The 19,776-nt window shown below is 45.3% G+C and overlaps 1 protein-coding gene across 3 annotated transcripts; it reads right to left on the reverse strand.

The window, feature by feature from the left end:
- Positions 1-2,869: 2,869 nt before the first annotated feature.
- tmem151ba (transmembrane protein 151Ba) lies at positions 2,870-19,551 on the reverse strand. Of its 3 annotated transcripts, none has more exons than XM_047022260.1 (2): positions 18,955-19,551; positions 2,870-4,649 (listed from the first exon to the last, which is right to left on the reverse strand). In XM_047022260.1, the coding sequence occupies exons 1-2, from the start codon at positions 19,036-19,038 to the stop codon at positions 3,207-3,209; spliced, it is 1,527 nt and encodes a 508-aa protein (XP_046878216.1). In that variant the 5' UTR covers positions 19,039-19,551; the 3' UTR covers positions 2,870-3,206. The 3 variants fall into 3 exon arrangements, 2 of the variants coding, with proteins under 2 accessions (XP_046878216.1, XP_046878217.1); XM_047022261.1 differs by lacking the exon at positions 18,955-19,551 and having other exon boundaries at positions 2,870-4,503; positions 4,625-4,685; XR_006956260.1 differs by lacking the exon at positions 2,870-4,649 and adding an exon at positions 16,835-17,487.
- Between the last annotated feature and the right edge of the window lie 225 nt (positions 19,552-19,776).

Consider the following 19,776-nt stretch of genomic DNA (forward strand, 5'->3'; position numbering starts at 1 on the left):
GTATTTAGCTAATAACGCTTGAAAGGATGAAAAGATCATTTGCCAACTGCCTGACCTTTATTTGGTGGAATATCCCCCACATTATCTGTATTAAAGCCTTAGTTTGATTTTCAGTTTTGCTCAACATGCCATTATTACAAAGCCTGAACTTGCAGGAGTACTCAATGAACGGCTGAATTAGTGTCCATGTTTTCCACACCTTCAAGGCAATACTGAGACTGTTTCATCCCTATTGCCACCTATCTGGGTAACAATACAATACAGCAGAACTGTCAAATAAGTAGATGAGAGGTTAACAAGAAACAAAAGACATAAGATGCAATTATTGTGATGTGAGCTGAAATCCTGAGTTTGTTATGGGGCTTGCATAGACGCACTATGAGGTGTATACAAACCATCCGTAGAGACAGGATCCAGACTACTGGCTACAGTTCATGTCAGGATCGGTTGGCTCTGTTGCAGCAACAAAACTGTCAAATTTGGGGGGGGGGTTGTTGTGAAGATGTGGTGAGGTTTTAAATTATTTATTACTTTCCATCCATTTTGTGACACTGTTAACAGATTCTCAATTGTTATTGCTCATTAGATGATAATTGGACATAACAGTAATATCCTTTACATAGAATAATGATAATGCCACACTGGCATATAACGCCATCGTTCATGAGATAAGACCTTGAATGGTGATGATTAAGGGAGGGCTTGGGCTTGTACAGCTTCTTGGTGTGTGTAGCTAAACTTATTTAAAGATTTGCACATTCGAAGTGTAACCGGCCTGTATAAACGCAAACTCACTATCTTCACTACTTTCATTCACTTCTCTTGCCAAATGTTCCACAACCAACTTGCTGTAAAGAGCTCTTGGGTCTTGGGGTCAGAAAGGTTTATAAGCTGCATACTGGGCAAACTTAATATGGTTTTGTCACAGGATCAAAGTCCTCAAAGATTTGAAAGCAATCCGATGCACATTCACGAAAACTTTAAGAGGCATGGAAGGTCCTTATTCTTCGTCCTTATTCTTTATTTCCTCGAGAAAAAGGTACTGTAAACAGCATACCACAGGTTAGCCTTAAAAAATTACTTGCATCCCAAACGCACATGACAAGAAATTCTATTTATGATAATCCGGTTTGATAATGTTCTTTTTTTTCTTTCTAAAAAAACATCCTGATGTATTATTATACCTCACATTATCAGTCAGTTGATTGCAGGCCTCTTTTTCCGAGTCTCTTTGATGGTCGGGTCTGGTTAGCATAGTGGCAGCAGCACATGCTATAGGTTCCTAGATGTTTTAGGACAATAATATAAAAGCACATGTTCCGGGTATGATTATTATGAGTGCCTTAGTAAGATGCCCAACGCTTGCCCATCTGAATCAATTTAAATCTATTAAAAAAACACATAATGTTACTTAATATTGCTCCTTTATCATGGAAAGCTGCAGGAAATGTTTAACCAATTTGAATGTCTGAAATGAGCTGTGAAATGTCGATGTGAGGTTCATAACCCAAACTGAAGCTTTAAAGATGGAAGTACAGGCACTTAAATCAGTAAATAAAGAGGTAGATAGAGTGAAAATATTGTTGTGAACCATTATTGTGAATTATGTACTGTGCGTTAACATGAATGTGGAGTTTTTTTTACATTTTGGCCCTGGTGAGCTGATAAGATTGTATAATGTTTATCCATTTGTTTATTTTATGGCAGTGAGTGACATTAGGAAAACACACAAGCAACATAATTATTGTGACAGTAAGGAAAATGTTATTAAAGACTGATCTAATGGGTGTCCTTTAGCTCTCCTGTGCTAAATTATTCATTGTTCTATGTTGCTATATTTACAGGTCAAGAAGTCGGAATGTTATTGCATCCTGTAATAGTGTATTCTTGTTTTGGATTAGCTTAATGTTTCCACTGTGTCTCATAGTTTGATCAGACTAAGAACATTGCTTCCAGTAATTGAGGTCTTTGAAGCTGTTGGCCTTAAACTCCAATAACATAAATGGGATTGAAATTATTTTGTTTGTGCTCAAATCTTTTTATGTAGAGCTATGAACCAAGGGGGAACCCATTATTGACTTTTCGGCAGCACATTTTAGAATAGGCAGTTATCATTTGAAAGATAATATTTTTAGATCTATTGTTTGTATATTTTAGATCTGGAAAATCTATAGCCTACCAAGCAGTGGTCTGATTTACTCACTGTGTACAGGAACAATCTTTTATCAAAAAACATATTTATTAAGGTTTCCTGCGAACATTTCTGTGTACCTTGTTTTTTTAATTATTCTATTGTAATGCATGCCAGTATAGTAACATTACACTTTGGTTACCTAAAGTAAAACTGATATCAACAGTGCATTGTGACTGGTCCAGAATGTCAAGGCATTGAGTAACATACTGTATGCTCCCTCAGCCACAGATCATACTTGAAACAAGACATTTAGAACACCAAGGGCCTCATTTACTAACATTGCGACCGCTGCTTAATCTGCGCCTTTGCCCAACCGCAAATAGCGCACAGTGTATTCCCACATTTTGCGTTTTATTTATCAAACCAGATCGTTGTCGGGCAATCAGCGCCTTACTCCGCCCTTTAGTGTTTATTAGCACGCCGTTAAAACACGGGAGAAATCGCCTGCATGTTACTGCCACCATGGGTGATTCAAGGAAAAGAAAAAGAAGGTTCAGCAAACATGAGATAGAAATATTGGTTCACTTAGTTACAGCTAACATTAACATGTAACAAGGAAGAAATACACTTCTCCTCCCATCTCTTTGCGGCACACGCCCACTTTCCCTTATACCCTCCCAGCAGTGATAATCTGCGTTTTTACTCAAGTGCGCTGCCTTTGTTAATACGGTTTTATGTCTTTACCCACTATTTTACGCCTGAAATGGGCGCAATCCTGTTAGTAAATGAGGCCCCAAGTCTTTCCCTGACTGAATGTACTTATGAAATTAGATGTACTAAACACACATTGTGTAATAGACCCATAAAGTTAATTGTGTTTATTTCAGACTGGCTCAAGGGAAACGCATCCAAAAGCTGCATTAATCCAGTATGTTTATCTCTTTAGTCGTAAAAAAAAAAAAAGTAGATCCATATTTGACCCAGGAGTAGAACATAAGGTTTCTTATCCAATCAGTGCTCTCCAGGAGAAACCTACATTCCATCCAGACAGATCAAGTCTGGGAGCTCTGGGTCATAGGGAGGTCTCCACACAGGAGCCATTCCTGTGCAGGGCGCGGTGGTCGTGGTTAAGGCAGCCCTCGTTGCGGTGCACGATGAGCACAGGGAAGTAGAGGGCCTCCTGGTAGTCTGGGGGATTCTCCTGGCTGGCCTGCTGTTCCGACAGGCAGCGTGTGCTCTCCGTGGGGCATGACGGCTCATTCAGGCTCCCGCTGCTCCGCCAGAAGCAGCTCCGCGTTGAGCCGTACAGGCGTCCTAGAGAGAAGCGGCTGGCACTGAAGGGGATCCGGGGGCTGCCGCCGTTGCAGATGCTGAGAGCGCTGCGGGAGAAGATGGAGGAGCTGCTGATGGTGCGATGGCAGCGTTCGCAGTTCTGACGGTAGCTTCCATAACCGCCGCACACTGAAAAGGTGTTGGAGTTCCCCGAGATCTGGGCCAGGTCCATGAGGACCGCCTCAGAGTAACTGGGCACTAGCTGCTGGTTGGAGCGGATGTGCCACTCCAGCTCTGTGCTGTCAATAGTGTTGACCCGGGGGATGTGGCGGCAGAAGGGCCGTTCTTCTGAGGGCGTGACAGGGACGTAATCGAAGCCAAACAGCTTCTCCACGTGGTAGTGCACACAAGCAGTACGGTACTCTGTGAACACCCGCAGAAGCCAGGAGAAGGTGAAGGCAGCGGCCACCCAGAAGACACAGCTCGACACATACCAGGGGAGGTGGTCCGGGTCACAGAAAGCAATCATGTATTCCTTAAAGTCTACATTCTTCAGGTGCATCCCCTCTCGAGCCTCCATGTAGTCATCCAGACCCTCATTCTCTGTGAAGAACCTGGCTCGCTGCGTCAGGTAGGAGTTTTCAGATTCCACATTGGCGAAGCTAAAGCACTTGGTGAACCTCAGCCTGGTGATGGGGAAGCCCTCCAGGCCCAAAAGGTGCTTGGAGATGTCCTTCACCCCGCAGCTGCCGTAGTCAAACTCGGCCTCTGCCACGTGGGTGTTGACGCGCTCGTGGTACACCTGCGTGGTGGTGTAGGCGTCACCATTACGATAGCGCGTCACCTGGCGGGTCCTCCTGACGTAGTGATAGCTGATGGCCTTCCACCAGATGCAGGGCGTAGCCTGCTGCATGCGCTGGATGCGCTCGGCCACGCTGTCCACGTCTACCTTGTACTGCATCTCGTTCCTGGAGTAGCAGTGCCAGCACTCCACCAGGTACACAATGTACAGCATCACCAGGAAGGCCAGGGGAATGTAGATGTAACCGTTGGAGCAGGGACTCTCGTGGTACATCATGGACTTCCCTTTGTAGGCACTGTCGAAGGAGAGGCGCGTCACTTTGGTCACATGGCACCAGGCCATGGCCCCCACGCAGCCATACATGAGCAGGGACAGGAGCAGGCATTTCCAGTGGCTCTCATGACACAGGGACTTACTCAGAGACTGTTTCAGGGGCCGCTGCTGCACAGATGGGAGAGAGAGCAAACAGACAGTCTGAAAATATACAAGATTTGTTGTTCTGACCATTTCAAATTGTATTAATTCCAAATATAATTCAACTATTTTGTTGCGAAGGACTGATGGTTTTGCCCCCTCAGACTGTACACGTGAACAGCCCTTTCGCTGCTGTTGGGTCATGCCGTTAGTGCATGCACCCCTTATGGCTCTACGGGCACAGCCAATCGGAGTGCAGTTTTTGGGGATGCTCGCGCTGACGATACCCAGTGGCGGGAGTAGTGGACTGCCTTGTTTCTGGTGCGGACATTAGTTTATTGAGGAGAATAAAATAATGTTGTATTGTGTGCGTTCATATACATGTAAGTATTTCTGATGCTTCTTGTTATGTCTAGTTATGTCATTATGAGTCTGTGTTTGTTAGATACGGTATTGTAGCAGTTAAATGTGTTTTCTGATGCCGAAGTGGTGGTTACTGTAGCAAGGCTATGTAATCGTTGTTAGCCAGCAAACGACATGTTTACTTGCGCTGTTTAGTGGCTGATATTTCTACGTGGAACAACTGACAGTATAGACAGTAGTGTCACTGCATTAACGTTGTTACAAGAATGTTATAATAATATGGCTATTGTTGATGTGAGGTATTCACTAGCAATATATGTTGAAATGCCTATTATTGTATTATGCTAATCATCCGTTGTATGCTGTTTCTTTACAGAACCACATATACACACAGGCACACACACACAGACACACACACGCAGAACCCATAAAGGCAAATATAACCAACACCATTTCTCTCAACTTTACAATAAAAAAACAACTTTGAATCTGTACATCATCTTCGGCATTTTAATCAGATGCACCACAGTGGCTTCTAAGCATTACTGACCAGAGAACATAGTCTCCACAACAAATTGGTCCCGAAACCCGGGAAGAGAAGTTGCTGTTGGGATAACCCAATGATGTACGCCGATCAGTCAAGCCACGCCGCCGATGCCCGGCCCAGCCGAGAGAGAAGGCCACCTGCCTGGTTCGCAGATTATGCTGTCTCACACCCCAACCACAATCAGTATCCTCCATCTGCTCAATCAGTGCCTTACCCAGTGGGAACCCAGGAGAGGGATTACAGGGCGGAGAGGTCAGCCGGGATGGTCCCTCTTGCCCTACAATCGCCTATACAGCAGTGGGCTGAAGATGCCAGTGACGCATTAAGGAACCCAAGCCAGCCTGTGCCGTTCAGACCACAGTATCAAAGCACTCCTGCTCCCACTAGTGCACCAGCACCAGAGGTCACATCAGTCATTTTGGAGGCTATCAAGCAGCTCCAGGAGGACAACCAGAGACTGCACCTCACAGTCATACAGATGCAGAGACAGCTCAGCACCAGTGCTTCAGGACCAGTGTTGCACCATTCTGCCCCAGCAAGACCACCTACCATGGACAGAAGCCCATGCTGCTTCCACCACCAGCGCTGCAGCACCCAAGTATGCAGTATCGCGTGCCAAAGGAGGAGGAGGATGATTGGCCACTACCTCCACCCCCACTGCCGCAGCGTTCCAGTTCTCAGTATGGCCAGCCAAAGGAAGAGCAGGTTTATTTCCTACCACCGCCACCTCCACCAGAGTATGTAGTGCAGAGGCCAGCACATGCTGCAGTGGCACACAGTAACATGTTGGAGGAGCTCACAGAGCACATGAAGAGGATGGAAAAAACACCACAGAGCCATGGAGTGTCCACAGCCGAGTACTGCAAGCCATATGAAGGTTCTGAAAGCAATTCTGTCTTCAGCATCCCTGCCATACGCAGAGAGCCAGCGGCCCAACAGAACTCCAGAGGTTATCAGCAAGAGCGGGTGTATCGTGGACCTCAGCCCAATATTCCCCGCTTCACGAAAGCCGACCCAAGAGAGTTCCCCCGGCTAAAGATAGCGCTGGAAAACGTTTTGCCTGCTGATGCAACAGAGCGTTTTAAATATCAAATATTAGTGGACCATTTGAAGTTTGAAGAGGCTCTCTTTATTGCCGACTCCTACACCAACTCAAGGCAGCCATACACGGATACAATGGCGACCCTCAATGAACACTATGGGCAACCACATCAGCTGGCACTGAGACGCATCGCAGAACTGATGGAAGCCCCAAACATCCGCACCAATGACACTGGTGCCTTTAAGAGGTTTGCGCTGCAAGTGCGAGCACTGGTGGGGATGCTCGACCAGCTTGGTGATAGTGGCACCATCGAGCTGCAGTGTGGGTCACGTGATCAGATTGCTGCTGAAGCTCCCACAGTACATGAGAGCGGAATTTAAGAGGTACCTGTACCCTCAACGCATCCGCATCCCAACTCTGCTGCACTTTGCTGAGTGGCTGGAGTACGAGCTGAAGATGCAGGAGACTGTGTTTGAGACTCTCAGTGGGAGTGGCAAAGCAGATGGAGACACAAAGAAGGAGAGACGCAGGGATTGGAAATCTAACCGTCCTACCAGCATTCTTCATGGAGCAGATCAGCCTGGGAGTACTGTTGTCAGCGAGACACCCCCGTCATCCATCGGTAATCCAGGTGATAGACAAGCATATTGCCCATACTGCTCCAATGATCAGCACTACTTCAATCAGTGCTCCAACTTCAGTCAGCTGAGCACTGAGCAGAAGACTGCGTGGGTGAAAACAAACAGGAAGTGTTGGCGTTGTGGACGCGCCCACCAGGCCGCACAGTCTCGACTCAAGACCACCTGCAAGAAATGTAAAGGGAAGCATCTGGAAGCTCTCCATGATGTTAATGCCAAGCCAGCCCCCGAGAACAGTTCAAGCCCGATCAGTAAAGCAAATGAGGTGTACTACCTGGACCGACGGTCGGGTTGCAGTCCAGTGATGTTGAAGGTGAGCAAGGTGATCCTGCGCAATGGTAAGCGTAGCATGGAGACGTACGCCATCTTTGATGATGGCTCTGAGCGCACGATCCTGCTTGCTACTGCTGTACAGACCCTGAAACTGCAGGGAGAACCAGAAGATCTCGCTCTGAGGACTGTGCGCCAGGAGATGAGAGTCATCCATGGGTCAAGTGTGTTGTTCTCTGTGTCTCCTGCCTGCCTGCCGAACAGGATCTTCAAGATCAGTGAAGCATTCACAGCAGATGAACTGGGCCTGGCAGAACACTCTTACCCACTGAAGATGCTGCAGAGGAAATACAACCACTTAAAGGGCCTGCCACTACAAACGTTAAGTCAGGTCCACCCTGTTCTTCTGATCGGTTCAGACTACCCACATCTGATTACCCCGATCGAGCCAGTGCGTCTGGGCCCCCCTGGTGGACCCGCTGCAGTGAGGACCCGGCTAGGCTGGACTTTGCAGGGGCCAACCAAGCTTGTGCAACAGCAGCTCCAGCCGCAACAGTGTTTGCATGTGTCCACGTTCTCACCATCCGCGGAGTTGCTCCAGCATGTCGAGAAGCTCTGGCAGCTGGATGTCCTGCCTTACAGAAGCGAGAAGTTGGTGTCCCGCTCCCGGCAGGACAAGGAGACCATTGACCTACTAGAGGAGAGAACGGTGGGTATGGAGGTAGACGGGATTCAGCGATATGCCACCCCGTTGCTGAGAGTTAAGAACATGCCGAAGCTGCAAGCACCAAAGGAGGCTGTCCTTGCACTGCTCCGCAACACCGAGAGACGCTTGGCCAAAGATCCAAAGCAGGCAGCAGCCTACTGTGCTGAAATCCAGAAGCTGGAACAAGCAGGGTATATTGTGAGGGTCAAAGAAGAAGAACCGAAGGCAGATGGTGAGTCCTGGTACATCCCTCACCATATGGTAAGCCATAATGGGAAGAACCGCATTGTGTTCAATTGCTCCTTCAGCTACAAGGGCGTTAACATGAATGACTTGCTCCTTCCTGGGCCCACACTGACTTCCAGCCTGCTCGGTGTGCTGTTGCGCTTCCGAGCTCTCGGTAGTGATATTAAAGGGATGTTACACCAGGTGAGACTGCTACCCGAAGACAAAGCCCTCCTACGCTTTCTGTGGAGAGACCTTCAGAGGGATGCACCCCCAGGTATTTATGAGTGGCAGGTTCTCCCCTTCGGGACCACGTGCAGTCCATGCTGTGCAACATTTGCGTTGCAGAAGCACGTGCTGGACCACACTCAACCAGAAGAAGATGTCCGTGTAGCAGTGGAAAGATGTTTCTACGTGGACAATTGCCTCCGAAGTATGCCCTCCCTAGATGAAGCGAAGCGACTGTTGAAGAAAATGCAATCACTCCTCGCGGAGGGGGGATTTGAGCTTCGTCAGTGGGCAAGCAACACCCCAGAGACCATCAGCGATCTACCAAAGGAGTTGAGATCAGAAAGTAGCGAGCTATGGCTAAATGAGAGAGCGACAGACCCGCAGGAGTTGGCTCTGGGCCTTCGGTGGTTCTGCCACTCAGATACCCTTGGGTATAGATGCAGGATCCTCTTGTGCCCACCATGCGAAATATCTACCGGGTCCTGGCAAGTCTCTATGACCCACTGGGTCTCATTGTTCCTTTCACCACGCGAGCCAAAGTCCTGGTTCAGTGTCTGTGGAACAAGGCCAGGGACTGGGATGATACGGCACTGCCCGAAGATGCCTTAACGATGTGGGCCGAGTGGGAGAAGGAGTTAGAACACCTGCCGCAGATATCCCTCCCACGCTGCTACGTGAGCAAGGAGCTGGACAGTGTGGAGTGCACCAGAACAGTCCATGTTTTCTGTGATGCGTCTGAGCGAGCCTACGGCTCTGTTGCCTATCTGCGCACAGAGAGACCGCATGGAAAGGTTGAGGTGTCATTCCTCACTGCACGTTCCAGAGTGGCACCTAAGAAACAGCAATCCATGCCAAGACTGGAACTGTGCGCAGCGCTGACAGGAGCCCAGCTGGCCTTGATTCTGCAGAAAGAACTTACCCTCCCTCTTCAGAGTGTTGAGTTCTGGACAAACTCCACAACCGTGCTTACCTGGATCCAGTCCGAGTCTTGCAGGTATAAAGTGTTCGTTGGCACTAGAGTAGCGGAGATCCAGGAACTCACGGCGGCCAGCAGCTGGCACTATGTGGATTCTGCCAGCAACCCCGCTGATGACATCAAATCAAATCAAATTTATTTGTATAGCCCTTTTTACACGCAAGCATGTCACAGAGGGCTTCACATGCGCCCATAGAACTGCCCCTCAACCAACCTAAACCCTCAAGGAAGACAAGGAAAAACTCCCAGAAAAACTCCCACCGGGAGAAAAAATGGAAGAAACCTTGGGAGGAGCAATTCAGAGAGGGATCCCCTCCTCCAGAGACGGTTGGTAAGTTGGTATGATGACATCACGCGTGGTAAAACCCTGCTGGAGATCGCTGTGGATGGCCGATGGAAGGATGGACCAGCATTCCTATTACAACCACCGGAGTTCTGGCCCACAAATCCAGCTGTGGGTGAAGTGGAGGAAGAGGCTGAAGTGCGAAAGCCCACTTTCTGCAGCTATGCCACAACAGTGGCACATGCATCACTTCCAGATCCAGAACAGTTCTCCTCCTTAAGGGATATGGTGCATGCCATTGCACTTTCTAGCCATGGGGCGGCCGCCAGCCAAAGTGGTTCAACCGCTGAGGACTATAGGAACATAGAGTTGGATGTCATGCGACAAGCTCAACAGGATAGTTTTGCAGAAGACTACGCCCACCTAGCTGCCGGCAGGCCAGTGACAAACACTAGCAGGCTGATTACTCTTGCCCCTGAATACGACCAGGCCACCGGGCTGATCAGAGTTGGAGGACGCCTTCGCCGCAGCGAACACATGGAAGCAGAATTTATCAATCCTGTTGTCCTAGATTCAGCTCATAAAGTCACAAAACTCCTCATACATGATGTGGATAAAGACCTGCGGCATCCAGGCTCTGAGCGCCTCTTTGCAGAGATCCGGAGGAGGTTTTGGATCTTACATGGACGTGAGGCTGTCAAACGGCATCAACACTCCTGCCCGGACTGCAAGCGGTGGAGAGCCAAGCCATTGGTGCCCAAAATGGCAGACCTTCCTCAAGCAAGGCTCCGCTTGTTCAAGCCCCCCTTCTTCTCCACAGGAGTGGACTGTTTTGGGCCGTTCACCATCAAGATTGGACGCCGCAATGAAAAAAGATGGGGGATACTTTTCAAGTGTCTGACAACACGTGCAGTGCACATAGATATCCTGACAAGCCTGGACACTGATTCATTTTTGATGGCCCTTCGCAGATTCATTGCCAGAAGAGGGAAACCAGCAGAATTGTTGTCTGATCAGGGTACAAATTTCAAGGGTGGAGAGAGAGAACTCCGTGAAGCTTTCCAGGCGTTGCATCCTGGCCTGAAGGAGGAGCTATCTGTGCACCAGATTAGCTTCAAGTTCAACCCTCCTAATGCACCTCATTTCGGAGGTATTTGGGAGAGAGAAATCAGGTCTGTGAAGGCGGCCCTGTATGCCACTGTGCAACCCCATGCAATACAAGAAGAGGTATTGCGAACAGTTTTGATTGAGGTGGAAGGAGTGCTGAATTCCAAGCCGCTTGGATACGTGTCCAGTGATGTGGCTGATCCAGATCCAGTGACCCCAAATCTGTTATTGATGGGGCGGCTGGACCCATCACTACCACAAACAGTTTATGAAGAGTCAGAGCTTCTGAGCCGCAGACGGTGGAAGCACTCACAGATCCTTGCAGACCAATTCTGGATGCATTTCATCAGGCATTACCTCCCAGCTCTCCAGATCCGCTCAAAGTGGCATAGGGACACGCCAGCCCTACAACCTGATGGTGATGTTGTCATGGTGATGGATCCTCTCCTACCCAGAGCACTCTGGCCTGTGGGCCGAGTCACCAAGGTGAACCCTGGAGTCGACGGTCGCATCAGGTCAGCGGTGGTCAAGGTGAAGGACAGACACTACCTCAGACCAGTTGCCCGCCTCATCACCCTTCCCTCCATCCCAGACATGGACTTAGAACCATCTAGCACTTCTGATGTGGGCAAACTTGGAGGACCAACTTTGGGGGCGGCTGTTGCGAAGGACTGATGGTTTTGCCCCCTCAGACTGTACACGTGAACAGCCCTTTCGCTGCTGTTGGGTCATGCCGTTAGTGCATGCACCCCTTATGGCTCTACGGGCACAGCCAATCGGAGTGCAGTTTTTGGGGATGCTCGCGCTGACGATACCCAGTGGCGGGAGTAGTGGACTGCCTTGTTTCTGGTGCGGACATTAGTTTATTGAGGAGAATAAAATAATGTTGTTTTGTGTGCGTTCATATACATGTAAGTATTTCTGATGCTTCTTGTTATGTCTAGTTATGTCATTATGAGTCTGTGTTTGTTAGATACGGTATTGTAGCAGTTAAATGTGTTTTCTGATGCCGAAGTGGTGGTTACTGTAGCAAGGCTATGTAATCGTTGTTAGCCAGCAAACGACATGTTTACTTGCGCTGTTTAGCGGCTGATATTTCTACGTGGAACAACAGACAGTATAGACAGTAGTGTCACTGCATTAACGTTGTTACAAGAATGTTTTAATAATATGGCTATTATTGATGTGAGGTATTCACTAGCAATATATGTTGAAATGCCTATTATTGTATTATGCTAATCATCCGTTGTATGCTGTTTCTTTACAGAACCACATATACACACAGGCACACACAGGCGCACACACACACGCAGAACCCATAAAGGCAAATATAACCAACACCATCTCTCTCAACTTTACAATAAAAAAACAACTTTGAATCTGTACATCATCTCCGGCATTTTAATCAGATGCACCACAGTGGCTTCTAAGCATTACTGACCAGAGAACATAGTCTCCACAACAATTTAATAGATTATCTTTTTTACCCCCAAAAATATAATAGTTGATTATTTAAGGTTTGGTAAAAATATTTGATACAATACTTTTCCTCCTGGGGTGCACTGTTATGTTGATGTTGCTGTGCCCTTTCCTCTACACATACAGAACCGGTGAACTTGAAGGAGAATGACTTAGCAGACTTAGCAGACTCAGAAAACATAAAATATTCAGTGTTGTAAGTGCTTTGACATACTTTATGCATGAGTGGGAAGCTGCTTGCTCATGCCTTTGCTTGTTACAATCAAACGTCTCACACATTCACTCCGCACTATCATGATCCTCTCTGAATATATTTCCATACACTTCATACATCAAGGATGTAGAATTTTGTTGGGATGCTAGGGACTTGTCCCTACCAACAATTGCAGAGTAACTGTAGTTTTAGAATTATAATTCACTACTTCTGAAAGTATGGAGGTATGGTGCAAAACAAAATATATAAATACACAAATGTTTTGTGTATTTATTTATTTACACATTTGTACATTTATTTATTCATTTGTATATTTATTATTTCCTTATTCATGCATTTATTTATTTATACTTTCATTAACCATAGTATAACTTGCTGCAGCAGGGGGCAGGTTGATACTATTACTATTATTACTAAATACTATTATTTTTCCAGCATAATGTTTATGTTACATAAAGCTAAAAAAACTGTATTTGCGCTCAAATTAATGCAAAAACATTGCCTGCCTCGCAGGCTTCTGCACGCTCGCATTGACTATTGATTTCTCCCCCAAAACGGAAATCAAACTTGCGTCCTTGATATACAGTATGCCTAATGTCAGTTTGAGCACGCGTTGAAGCAACATTTATAGCACAGATTTCAATGTAATGTTATTTTTAATTATTGAGTTCAGTAATGATTTGCTTCAAACTCTGTGGGAGAAGCTAGGGGACACATTTCTGTTTCTGCATGATAATGCCCAAATGCACAGAGTGAGGTCCAGACAGAATTTGATTGTCAAGGTTGGTGTGGAACAACTTAATTGGCCTTGCACAGTGCTGCCCTCAACCCCATCAGCTTGAGGGTTGTAACAACATCTATGAGCCAGGTCTAATTGCCCAACCTATTTCCTAACTAATTGTCATGTTTATGAAGAAACAAATCCTGCATCAATGTTCCAATATCTATTGGAATATCCTACCTCAGAAGATTGCAGGCTGATATAGAGGACAATTAGGGACCAACTAAAATCCTTAATTTTGGAATAAGAAGTTTGATAAGCAGGTGTCCATTTGCTGAGCATGTGTGGAGTCAGTCCTAGATATGCATAACAGAAGACATAACATTACGGTGACTGATCTGAACATGCACAGTATAACTTATGACCTACAATGTGTCTTTTGCCCAATCCTATAACCGTAATAATGAACTCTATTTACATGTCATGGCCAACAAGATGACATGGCTGTGCTGTGCTCTTATGTCAGTAGTCAGTAAATAATAGCTTTTTGTCCCATAATCCTCCTCCCCACCTTGGCACCATGGCTTCCCACTAAACACATCACCCCAACCGGCAGGAGCAACAATGACCCCACCTCCCCCATTCTACAGTGGTTCCTGCTTTCACTCACTCCCAGAGTGTGCACACTCTACCATTGTAATCAATAGAACATGACACACTTTCTCGCTTGTGGTTATTGTTGCTTTAGTGCCCTCTTTTTATGGCTAGAGTAATATGCTCTATATCAGTATGGCATGAGATAACAATTAATGAGACGGTGAGCTCACAACTATCACCCCACTGCTTTAACAGGGCTTTGCTTGTCAAAAATTATCAGGATGGTATTTTCTACTGTAATATGTACTGTACAGTCCCTCTACACAAATGTTTTACATTGTGGCTCTGAGCATCGCTGAGGATATGAAGATGCCTAAAACAAGTCTTACTGCTTGTAAATGATGCATATGAAAAATGTGTACAGGCATATAACTCATGGTCACTCACTTCATCACAAACTGGCTAGTATCCTTGAAATCATCTAGAAGGGTCCTCATCTACATTTTTTTTAAGTAGGTAATCCAGTTTGAAAGGTATTATGTAGGTATTCCAGTTTCCATGCTAGTTTAACAAACTATTTTTTTATCTTTGTTATTGTCCCATATTTTTACCATGACCAATGGACCAATGTTTCTTAAAGTTCCTGTAAAGTGGAATTAAAAATGAGTTCAGTTCATCACACCACAGAAGAATGTGTTGTTAACTACACATCCAAAATCGAATGGAAAACAAACACCGACAGGTATGTTAAAATAGCTTTGAAATCGTGAGAAAATCAGTGGTCTTGAGACTGTGGGGGCGTGTTGCCTGAAGGAGCTGAATCTCCACCCCCTCGAATGTATTGAATTTAGCAACAACAGCAACACTAGCTAAATCAATTGCAGATATCAGAACAGACCTACCTGCAGTTTCTGAGTGTTTTATGTATTAATTACTTTACTGTCATTGCATCGTACCAGCTGAGTAACAGAATGCAACTGTCTGTGATCTGACGTAGATAGGTCGCTGTGACTAGATCGGTCGGGTTTTGGCTCCGCCTATGCAAAACCTAAGCTGAAAACGGAAGAGAAACTGTTCAACGGTCTAACTCCACATTTTAGTGCGACAACGTTTTTGCTCTTTGCACATGCTCTCAGGAAGTCATTTCACACATATATAAAGTACTGAGAAGCAAATCATGGAATTTTCTTTACAGGATCTTTAAAAGGGTAGCCTACTACAGTCTTGTATTCCTACTATTTATGCCAGACAACAGTGTCGCTAACAAATTCTGGAGCTGCTGACAGACTCACTCGCAGGTGTTCAAAATGGTGTTGATGAATTTGAAGGTTAGAGACATGTGTTTCACTTTCGACAGGATGTTTTGGGGCGTCTTGTATGGAGACAGTTATGTCTCAAAAGTATTCGTAAATGCAAGTACCATGATCCACAAATGTTTCACTATTTACAAATGTGTTTTGCGATCCTCAAAAACAAAATTCTTACTCGTGATTTGTAAGTTTGCATTTACATAAATGTGCTATGATTTGTACATATAGATGTCCATTCGTAAATATATAGTTTGTCATTTCTTAAAATACTTCTTAAAAAAGTTTCCTCTAGCTACAGAGCCTATGCAGGTCACGTGAAAAATGATCCAAAGACTCGTAGAAAGACCGAGTCGGGAAATTGAATCACTCGTTGAGAGGACTCGTTACTCCCGAGTCCTTATAAGGATTCGTTCAAAATGAACGAATCATTCACGAACGACGTATCACTAACAAGCACCCCCCTCCCCCTTTCGACAATGCCATCCGGTAGGTGGCAGTGTTGTCCTCTGCCTTGATAGTTGTACAACAGCGCTTTAAATAAATGTGAATAAAATACATTTATTTTCCCCGTCCCAGTAACCCCTTACCAATGGTATGTTCTTTGAGCTTAAGTTGTCACGAGTATCTGTCATTTGCTATTCACCTCGCTCCACAGGCTGCGGCCGTACTGTAGCCTAGTAGTATTTGGCCGATACTTTCGTGAAAATCCTGATAATGAGTGACATGGCTGGTTAGCTTGCAAATCCTCTTGTCAAACATACTGTAAAATTATATTTACTGTTTTCCAACCGTACACAATGTTATTGCCTTTGAAGCTTGCTAGCATAACGTTAGCTTTCGAGCTAATAGCTCAGTCAAAGGAAAACCGGTGGGCAGAGGACAACACTGCCACCTACCGAATGGCACTGTCGAAAGGTGGGGGGGGGGGGGGGTTGTCGGGGGCTTCTGTTTGTGGATCAAAAAGCTATTTGTGTGTGGATCGCAAAAGACCGAAAAGAGTGTCTCAAAATTACGTCATTAGAGGAAGGATTGCACGGTTGTATTGGGCGATACACAAATGCAGATTCAACACTTCACACGCCAATTGCAGATTTACAAATGACAAACCATGAGAAATGCACACACGAAATGTTAAGTATTTTAAGAAATTACAAACTATATATTTACGAACGCACATACATGTGTACAAATCATAGCACATTTATGTAAATGCCAACTTACAAATCACGAGTAAGAATTTTGTTTTTGAGGATCGCAAAACACATTTGTAAATCGTGAAACATTTGTGGATAATGGTACTTGCATTTACAAATACTTTTGAGACATATCTCTCTACATAGTTTTGGGGAGATTCATGGGGATTTGTGTGAAATGTATTAAAGATCCTGTAAAGTGGAATTAAAAACGAGTTTCAAGTTCACCACACCACAGAATAATGTGTTATTAACTACCCATCCAAATGCGAATGAAAAAAAAACACTGACAAGTATGTTAAATTAGGCTTTGAAATCGTACAAAAATCAGCAGTCTTCTCTGTTCGAGACTGGGGGGGGCATGTCGTCTGAAGGAGCTGAAGTTTGGCCCCCTCGCTGGAAGGCACCACCTCTCTCAAGTAAGCTACCTACGACCCAGATAATGGACGCTACGTCAAGCCAAACAAAACAATATAGAATTAGAATGATTTGTTCAATGAGTGAAGCATACAGATGCATATAAATGAAATTATAGCAGAGATGCCTCTGGAAAAGTTATCTAGTATAATTTTAACAGGCACACAGAACTGAGTGATGAACTGTTGGCGGCGGTGGATGGTCCAGGTGCGACCGGAGGATGAACGGCCGGGGGGGCGATGCTCGGAACGGCTCCGCGCTGCAAGAGAAGCCGTGTGTTGGCGAACCCCATCTGTCTGTGGTCCATGTTAAAACTGTCTGCAGTGAAATGGTCAGTGGCGCAGAGTGTTGGCGCTGTTGGAGTTTATCCGAAGCTTTCCATTAGCGTGGCTCTTTACAAAATCTATCCACTTATTTTTCCATTCATTATCAACAGGGAACTTATATGGCGTTGCAGCGCAGCTGGAGTTCTTGCATCCAGGGAAGATGCAGTTGCGGGTGGTGGGAGACATCCTGAAGCAAGCCTAGCTAGCTAGCTGATGTAACCTGCAATAACAGTACAGCAGGAGGAGCCATTCAGTGATCTGATGTAGATGGGGCGAAATGACGTAGATAGAGCATTTCCTGGCTCCGCCTATTAAAACCTGATCTGAAAACGGAAGAGAAACTGTTCTTCGGTCTAACTCCACATTTCAGTACGACAAAGGTTTTAGCGCTTTGCACATGCTTTCAGGAACTCATTTCACATGTATATAATGTACTTAGAATCAAAACATGGAATTTACTTCAGGATCTTTAATCTTTTTTATACCCAAAACAGAAGTGCTGATATCATTCAGAACACAAGCATTTTAGACTATTTAACTTTAACTGAACCTTTAACTGAGCTGGTTTCTCAAGCACACTGTAAAGACACTGGCTGGTTGTGAATGACACTTAAAACAGAGCATCATCAGATGTCATGTCCCAAGTTGATTTTGAGAAATGGCTCTGTTCTTAAAACAGTGATTTGGATCAGTTCATCAAGCTCATGAAAGATTTGTCTGAAACTGTAGACCTAGATATATTTAAAATATGGGTGTCATTTAAACCACCCGAACGTGTTCACGGTCTTGTATGTGTATATGTTTTTGAATATTTGGTGAGTAAGATTTCCTCTATTAATCAAATAAATGGCTGTTCCCTTCTGGAAAGTATGTGGTAGAAGCATACTCTACCAACTGAAAACTGCTGTTTTTTAGTTCAGAGCTACAAAATTGATCCATCTACCAAATGTATTTATATGAATATGTTGCATGTTCAGTTCTTATTAATTTAGTGTGTATATTGTCAGTTATACTTTTCAGATTTGTATTTCATGTGGTTGTTTTGTTTGTGTCTTATCTGTTGTCATGTTTTCATGTTTTGTGTGGATCCCTGCAAGAGTATGTTCTGCAGCTGATCCTAATAAAATCGTAAAATCCACTAAATGAACAGTGCTCCAGGGCTTCATCCATATTCTTGAAACAAAGCAACATAATGTTATGTCATTACATGTCCTTGCTTAGTTACATTACATGGATTCTTATGTAGAGAGCTGTCGATCATGTTACCGTCTCTACCAGACAAGGGATGGGTTACTGTGGTTGAAAAGGAGACAAACAAGTGCACATTCACGTGCGCTCGCATGCACGCGCTCACAGACAAACAGCTACTCATTCAAACCTACATATTAGGCTATGGAGTAGGGGCAATGAAAATTGCAATGCAATATTGTGAAAATGTCATTCAACTATTATTGTCATTAGTTGCCTGTTTAGTAATAGCCTACGTTTATTCTAGTAAGCAGATTCAGCGCTTACTATAATGCGTTTATCTTGCTCAGTAATTGAGCAGCAATTGAATAGCCTAAATCAGATTAGTGATAAAGATAATGTTCATCCGGATATGATCTAAACTCCTTTGCCATGTGCACGTCGCATCTGCTCTGGGGCAGGGTACACTTATAAACGACATTCAACTAGCAGTGCTCACCTCCTCGCGGCGGCTTTCCGTGTCTTCTTCGGGAACGGTTATGGTACTGCTCTCACTGCCCGTTGCAGCCGATGCTGGGGACATGTTGACCGTTTTCCAAATCTCTGTGCACCACAAACTCACCAATTGTCAAACTATACATCATCCAAACGCAAAATTGCAAGAGGGAACCCTACATGTTTAGGATTCTCCAATCTTCAGAGCAACCCCACAGCGTCTGTGAAGAGCGTTGCGTGGCTACGAGTACCCAAAGCCAATTTTTCAGTGCCCGTGCCAGCTCTGTTTGAAGACGTAGAAATTAAAAGCTTGTCCTTCTAAACGGCTCTTGAGATTGACGAACGATTTTGAAAAGACCATGGATGTCGTGGATGTAAGCAGGCATGAAAACTGTTTCTATCATCTGCTGAAGAAAACAGTAGCATACCTACTGCGAGCAATGATGGACAAAGACAAACCTTGCACACGTGCGCGTTCCGAGATGTAGTGAGAAAATGTAAATACGGTCGCGGCATCGCGCCTGAGTGAGTACGGCAGTCTCCAGGTAGGCTACACTACGGTGGCCCTGAAGTGCAAATCACACCCCCTAATATGAGTACATCCCCCAAATGAAAACACTCCCCCCGAATACGAGTCAATTCCCCCCAAATCGGTTGACTTGTTCACCTCCCCCCAATACAAAAACACGCTCCCCCAAATGGAAAACGACATTACATTAACTAAAAAACACATTACATTAACTCTGAACGGAAAGGGTAGGTAGCCTACTACAAGCCGGTTATCGTTTTCCGGTTCGAAGCTTGTGTCCCAGCTAACAAGGGACGT

This window comes from Hypomesus transpacificus, chromosome 6 (genome assembly GCF_021917145.1).
Source record: "Hypomesus transpacificus isolate Combined female chromosome 6, fHypTra1, whole genome shotgun sequence".
NCBI classification, from domain to species: Eukaryota; Metazoa; Chordata; class Actinopteri; order Osmeriformes; family Osmeridae; genus Hypomesus; species Hypomesus transpacificus.